This window comes from Ceratina calcarata, unplaced genomic scaffold (genome assembly GCF_001652005.2).
Source record: "Ceratina calcarata isolate Rehan_Ccalc_2016 unplaced genomic scaffold, ASM165200v1 scaffold493.2, whole genome shotgun sequence".
Classification (NCBI taxonomy): Eukaryota; Metazoa; Arthropoda; class Insecta; order Hymenoptera; family Apidae; genus Ceratina; species Ceratina calcarata.
The window spans coordinates 400386-408039 of NW_017173655.1; the positions used below are offsets into that span (position 1 = coordinate 400386).

The 7654-nt window shown below is 39.0% G+C and overlaps 2 protein-coding genes across 4 annotated transcripts; one reads left to right on the top strand and one right to left on the bottom strand.

The window, feature by feature from the left end:
• Nucleotides 1–103: 103 nt before the first annotated feature.
• Nucleotides 104–5503, top strand: MED23 (mediator complex subunit 23). 3 transcript variants are annotated; one of them, XM_026816150.1, is made up of 12 exons: nt 104–304; nt 376–498; nt 570–814; nt 889–1021; nt 1093–1275; nt 1344–1628; nt 1694–3836; nt 3911–4150; nt 4215–4374; nt 4445–4732; nt 4792–4998; nt 5086–5503. In XM_026816150.1, the coding sequence occupies exons 2-12, from the start codon at nt 454–456 to the stop codon at nt 5222–5224; spliced, it is 4068 nt and encodes a 1355-aa protein (XP_026671951.1). In that variant the 5' UTR covers nt 104–304; nt 376–453; the 3' UTR covers nt 5225–5503. The 3 variants fall into 3 exon arrangements, with proteins under 3 accessions (XP_026671951.1, XP_017885239.1, XP_017885241.1); XM_018029750.2 differs by having other exon boundaries at nt 104–498; XM_018029752.2 differs by having other exon boundaries at nt 104–498; nt 1347–1628.
• LOC108628070 (pyrimidodiazepine synthase) lies at nt 5269–7649 on the bottom strand. Its single transcript, XM_018029753.2, has 6 exons — nt 7310–7649; nt 6847–7004; nt 6601–6765; nt 6322–6454; nt 6148–6263; nt 5269–6072 (listed from the first exon to the last, which is right to left on the bottom strand). Exons 1-6 carry the CDS (start codon nt 7332–7334, stop codon nt 5950–5952), a joined length of 720 nt encoding a protein of 239 aa, XP_017885242.1. The 5' UTR covers nt 7335–7649; the 3' UTR covers nt 5269–5949.
• Between the last annotated feature and the right edge of the window lie 5 nt (nt 7650–7654).

The window sequence follows — 7654 nt, forward strand, 5'->3', positions numbered from 1 at the left end:
TTCAGAATAATTTAATTTATCAAATTTAGATTCTTTGTACAAATTCTAACATTCTATCTGAACCGATACACAAAGTGGGTCACGTGGATGGCGTTGGATGGCGTACAGCATGGACCTAAAGGACAGAGCATGAGGTAGGAATAATGCTCCGTCCCACTCCGTCCTTTATGTCCATGGCGATGGCGTAGAGCAGGGAGGGAGCAGGTAGAAACCAGGTAGAAGCGTAGAGTCGTAGAGCACAAATGGACAATGGATCAGTAGTAACCGTAGTAACGCTCAGCAACGCTCAGTAACGTTGATGCAGGTTAGACGAACTTAAACGGAACACGTTTACATTTTCACATCAAATTCTTCTGACAATTTCGTTTCTAATAGACGAAATATGAAAAGAACGAATAGGACTTTTATCAATGTATATTAATGTTCCAAGTATTTGACTAACGAATTAAGAAAATGACTAGTGAAACTCAAATCACAAATATCGTAAACGATATTTTAGTAAGTATAATTATTATAACATTACTCATTAATCCAACACAGCTTATCACATTTGTATAAATTGATTACAGAAAGTAGAGGCTATAGAAGAAGCATTCAGTTGTGTTCTTGTTTACCATCCAAACAGTGAAAGTGAAAAGATAACAACATGGCAAGTCGAATTAACATCTGCTATGTCAAATTTATCGAAAGAACAGCAGGAGAACGGTGTAAGGCAATTTTTATCCATGGCAGCAGCAATGACCAATCACAGAAGATTACAGTTATTATTGTCTTTACTCGAGAATTTAGTCATATCTAATATTTTGCCAGCAAGGTAGATCAGTTTGTAATTAAAGTATTCACTGTCAGATATCAATGATACTCATTGTCAATAATACACATTTCTAGGCTGGTATGTGAGTGTATTTTAAATTGTGACAAACTCCAATATCAGTTAGAAGATTTTTGGGTTGAATGTTTTGTACTTATTCGCCATATCATTGGAGGAGTAGATTATAAAGGTGTGAGAGAAATAATGAAAGTGAGTATTAACGACTCTAGTTTTACATTTGTATTAAGAGAGATCACGAAACAGTAACTACGGTTTTACAGGGATGCAGGGAAAAGGCGCAAACGATTCCACCGAGATTGGACGCGTCCATCCTTCCTCAGTTAAAAGCACTAGAGAATGTACTTGAATACATTTTCGATAGAAACGCTTGTTTATTACCAGGTTACTTCATCGTGACTGAGATACAAAAAGCTTATCCTGACGGTAAAAATTGGCCACACTGGGTACGTTACATAAAAGGTTTCTGACACTCTGATACTTAATAAGACTTCAATCGATTAATTTGTTTTAGAAGCTGGCACAGTTGCTCTCAAATTTTGTCGAGAGCTTTCGCAACACCGCCCAAATGGTGTCCATAGTCGGACATTCGAAAATGTTGCCAGTAGTAGAACATACCGGATACGCGGATTTGATCAATCCATGGGTTCTCGATACGACGACATTAAAATTTTCACTGAAGGGGAATTTGCCTTACGACGAGGATTTACTTAAACCACAAACTGGTTTACTTCGATACGTACTAGAGCAACCTTATAGCAGAGACATGGTCTGTTCGATGCTCGGTTTGCAGAAACAGGTAAAGAGTAGTTACGTGTAATTGAATAACAATCGAGTTACAGTTAAAATTCGTTTTCATTTCAGCAAAAGCAACGGTGTATTGCTTTGGAAGAGCAATTAGTAGAACTAGTAATTCTCGCTATGGAACGTGCAGAAAATGAGACGCTACCAGCAGAGGGCACCGATGGAACTGTCGCTAATCATTACGTATGGTTGCATCTATCGTCCCAACTTATATATTTCGTTCTCTTTTCATACGCCTGTTTTCCGAACATCGTGATGGCGATACACGATAAATTGGCAGGAAGAGATCTGAGAAAGGGAAGGGATCACTTGATGTGGGTTCTGCTGCAATTCATTTCCGGGAGTATTCAGAGAAATCCGTTATCGAATTTCTTGCCAGTATTGAAACTATACGATCTCCTCTACCCGGAGAAGGAACCTTTGTCGGTTCCAGATTATTCTCAGGCGTTGTGTACTCATCAAATGGCTATTACCTGTATATGGATGCATCTGCTGAAAAAAGCTCAATGCGAGCATTCGAACATCCACAGGCCGATACCGCACACTTTAAAACTCCACCACGAGTTTTTGCAACATTTGGTCATGCCTAACACATCTTTATGCATGGGCTCCGACTACCGCATCGCTTTATTGTGCAACGCCTATTCTACGAATCAGGAGTATTTCGGTAGACCGATGGCTGCCTTGGTAGACACTATACTAGGCACTCAGAAAGGCCAGCAGCAGCAACCGATGCAAACGTTACAGAATAACGCAGCCCTCGCGAACGGACCAACCACGCCGTTATCAATGTCGATCTTGGATTCGTTGACGGTTCACTCGAAAATGAGCCTCATACACAGCATCGTTACCCATGTCATCAAATTGGCACAATCCAAAAGCAACATGGCACTGGCACCGGCGCTGGTTGAAACTTACAGCAGGCTGTTAGTGTACACCGAGATCGAAAGTCTCGGCATTAAAGGTTTCATTAGCCAGTTACTCCCGACGGTTTTCAAGTCTCACGCGTGGGGAACGCTGTACACGCTTTTGGAGATGTTCAGTTACAGGATGCATCATATACAGCCGCATTACAGGGTACAACTTCTGTCCCATCTGCACAGTCTCGCGGCTGTACCACAGACTAATCAAACACAGCTTCATCTGTGCGTAGAGAGCACGGCGCTTCGCCTGATCACTGGCTTAGGATCAGCCGAAGTGCAGCCGCAATTGTCCCGATTTTTATCCGAACCGAAAACTCTCGTGTCGGCGGAATCCGAGGAGTTGAACAGAGCTTTGGTATTAACGTTGGCACGATCTATGCACGTGACGGGTACAGGTTCCGACAATCAAAGCGGCACGTGGTGCAAAGAGCTGCTAAATACCATAATGCAGAATACGCCTCACTCGTGGGCCAATCACACTCTTCAATGTTTCCCCACGGTGTTGAGTGAATTCTTCCAACAAAACAGTGTGCCGAAAGAAAACAAGCAACAGATCAAGAAGGCAGTGGAAGAAGAGTACAGGAATTGGGCTTCTATGAGTAACGAGAATGACATTATAGCACATTTCTCTGTACCTGGCACTCCGCCTCTGTTTTTATGCCTTTTGTGGAAGATCATTTTTGAAACTGATCGGATCAGCCCGATCGCGTATAAAATCTTGGAGAGAATCGGTGCTCGAGCTCTCTCTGCTCATCTGCGAAAATTTTGCGATTACCTCGTGTTCGAGTTTGCTAACAGCGTCGGTGGTCAGCATGTAAATAAATGTGTAGACACAGTCAACGATATGATATGGAAATACAATATTGTGACCATTGACAGGCTGATCCTCTGCCTAGTATTGAGAACTCACGAGGGCAGTGATGCCCAAGTGTGCTTCTTTATAATTCAACTGTTATTGTTGAAGGCTGTTGAATTTCGAAACAGAGTTCAGGAATTTGTCAAAGAGAATTCGCCGGAACATTGGAAGCAGTCGAACTGGCACGAGAAACATCTTGCGTTTCATAGAAAGTTCCCAGAGAAATTCGCGCCCGAAGGCATAATGGAACAAGCCAGCGGAGGGCCCAGCCAATATCAAAATTTACCCGTTTACTTCGGTAACGTGTGTCTACGATTTTTACCGGTGTTCGATATCGTCGTTCACAGATATCTGGAAATTCCGGCTGTGTCAAAAAGTTTGGAAACACTGTTAGATCATTTGGGATGTTTATACAAATTTCACGGTTCGTACAAGTTTCTACTTACAATTCTATGATTACAGAATCATTACTTTTCAATTGTTATCTTTGTTTTCTAGATCGACCAGTAACATATCTTTATAACACGTTACATTATTACGAACGAAAATTAAGAGACAGGCCACCCTTAAAACGTCGTTTAGTATCAGCAGTGTTAGGCTCTCTTAGAGAAATTAGAGCTCCTGGATGGGCACTGTCCGAAGCATATCACATGTACATGTCTCGATCCGCTGACGATGTTGTTACTTGGATGCCTGAGCTAGATTATTACGTCCGTTTAGTGCAAAGAATCGTAGAAAGTAAGTATTTCTTGACGTTGATTAATCATGTGCAAATGGCCGATTTCATTAATCAAATTTGCAGCAATGTCAGGCACAGCGCATTTCCCAGCCACGGATTGGAGATTCAACGAATTTCCTAATCCTGCAGCACATGCCTTGTACGTTACATGCGTCGAGCTCATGGCTCTTCCCGTTGCTCCAAATATAGTCGCTAATTCAATATTGGACGTAATTGCAAAAGGGTAAAACGTGATAAAATACGATTAATTACGTTGTGTATCTGTTTATACATTTTAAATTTGATTTTACCAGGTATACAGTAATTCGATCTGATGAAATTCATTTATGGATCAATTGCGTGGGTTTGTTGTTGGCCGCTTTACCGGAGTGTTACTGGTCGGCGTTGCACGATCGATTGGTAGAAACTATTAGCAGTCCAGGATTAGCTAATTGGCAGTACAGTAACTTGACGCCGTTCGAAGTGTTTAATTTTAATAACACGCACAATAGTTTACTGGAAAATATATACAGTTACATGTTAGCGCTGGCACATTCCGTCTGGCACCACGCTGGTGTCGGCCAGATAACTACTATGCCGCAGTAAGTATAAACTAAAATTTACTTTCGACAACCATATTGGACTCTATCCTTTTCTCCAGGTTTATTAAGGAGAAATTACAACCAGTTGTAAATAGTGAAGAACAGTTGATATACGCTTATCACTTAATCGGACCTACTTTAGCAAGATTCAACGCCGAGCGACCGCATTGTGTCGTAGAGTTAGCGGTCTGCCTGTACGAAATGCTCGAGCAAGTCGATCGGCTTCAGACTCATTTGAAGTACATGGATCCAGTCTGCGATTTATTGTATGCTTTCATCAAAAACTCTTTACTGAATTATTTAAAGTTGTTCATTCAAAACTATTGCTTTCTTAACTCAAATTATTATAACAGGTATCATATAAAGTATATGTTCGTTGGCGATATGATGAAGAACGAAGTGGAGTGCATTATACGAAGATTAAGACCGGCTTTACAAATGAGACTGCGGTTCATTGCCCACATAAATATTGATGAAATTCAGTCTTCCTGAGATACGCCGAGCACTAGTAACGCGGAAGTGAATACATGATGATATCGTGGGTATCGATCTCGTATATATTATTTCACTGATTACGCGACCCTAGTCATAGAGAATTTCTGTGACGCCATTTCTGTAGGATACAATCCTTTGTAAATATGGCCAGTAATTTAAATACATTTTTTATACGAGATATGTCTTATGTAAAAACGAAAATTATGTTTGTTTTAAAGTAGCATAATGCAATAGTATTGTGAACATAAAAAGAGCCAACGTCCTTCGACTAAATTACATATTTACGGTTTTCTTATCACAACATGATTTTCACAGCACGTCTGACAAGGCAGGAGCGGTGCTTTAACTAGGCTCACAAGTACATATTGTCATAATAGAAGGCATGCGTTACAAAGCTCAATTTTATACCTATTTATATAATAATACTTTTTAATCGCAAGCAAACGCAGTACGATATATTTAGATAATAAACTTCGCAAGTTTCATTAAACAAATACTATAATACTGCGTACATCTGTATAACTATTAATTGTTAAACAATCAAGAGAGTTCGTGCCTGTATTACTATCTCTGACTCTACCGAAGCGCGCGAACTATTTTGATTATTTAAAATTATTAGAATCTAAATTAAGTACGTATACGCCTAACATATTGTAAAGGTTTAAGTATTTATTATCACATATGGAATTACTGTCATGTATTATCACGTAACGTCAGCAAATTTAAATCCTGTCGAAGTCAACGTCACCTGATTTCATATCTTTGATCAACTGGGCAAATTTCTCGTGCTTACATTCGTTGTCCTGTACGAACGGTTGCTCTCTCATTTCTTGCATCCACTTCATCTGAAATAAATGTAGAAAATTCTTTTTTACTTAAACTACTTACGAAATCATGTTTCGTGGACTCGAAATGCGTACCAGGTGTGTGAAGTTCCCATCGTTAAAGTATGTAGGTTCTCCATAAATTATAGACAGAGATTTCCTTCGTTCAACCCATGGCCACATTAATAAATCTAACATACCAGGTTGAGAACCTGAGCGAAAGAATTTAGTTACTGATCGATCATGGAATATCTTAATTAATATACAAACCTCCGAAATAGACAGTGCCACGAGCTTTCAGTTCCTCTTCAAATTCTACCAATAAAGACGTAATTTCAGCGACAATCTCATTGATCGGCCTGTTATCATTACCATGGATACAGTTGGAAAATATGCCAACAAGCTAGAAGCACATGATCAGTACTAAATTAAATGAATTCTGTTACATGAAGATATGTTTCGTAACTGTACATAAATATATTTTGTAAATAATTTTGTACATGATCAAAATATATTATACTCATAAGCTCATACGGCTTGTTTTGTTACCTTGGAGTAGTGGTCTAACAACTCTAAATCACGAACTTTCGTTTCTTTGTGATACAAAGGTGGTTCAGGATATTTCTCATCTAAGTAATCTGCTATTACTAACGAATCAACGACTACTTTACCATCTACATCAACAAACGCTGGTACTTTTCCGTCTGGATGTACCTAGAAGTGAAATGTTTCATAGATTTCACAGGAAACCGATGATACGACTTTTCCAATTACAATTATACTTCATGTATCTACCTCCAAATACCATTTGGGCTTATTCTTTAGATTAATGTTAACAACATCGTGTGGAATTTTTTTATAAGAAAGTATCAAACGAATTCGATGAGCAAAAGGACAATATTTCATACTATATAAGCGAGCCTTTCCTTTTACTTGTGGCGGTTTTTGAGAATCTGCAATACATTACAATAAACATTGGTTGATCATTCCAGTTTAAATTATTCTTCTAAAGTGGTACAAAATAACGAAAGGAATAGTAATTTCCCATATAAAAACGTCGTGTCAAAAATCTTTATCAGTGAAAATAGTAAAATCTCTACTGCAAATATTCGTGCGATTGATTTACTTTGCTGTGGAAATCATTAACTACGATTATACGAGATAAAGATCTACCAGTTCCTTCAAGAGGAAAATACGATAATTCATCAGGGAAAATTCCACTTAACTATTGTTACAAAAAATATAACTGTTAACTTACCAGGTCCAAGATGTAAGTCGCTCATGATCGTAATATCTCTACGTTCAGTGATCAGGCAAAAAATATGCTTTGAGAAATTGAAAAAGTTGATCGATCGGACTTGTATATAATATGAATACACAATAACTGATGGTCCTTCGATGGAAGATATAGACACGGAATGTATCAATGTCGAGACCGGAGAGATGATAGTAAGGATAACGTCATCAACAGCAATTTGTCAATGTTCAACGTAACTGTTAAACGGAATATAACGTCAGACCTTAGGTAAACGCGTATCACCGCCGTCGACGACCATCAACGACCATCTCCAACTGCTCGAACTATTGCGATCTAAATATTGTG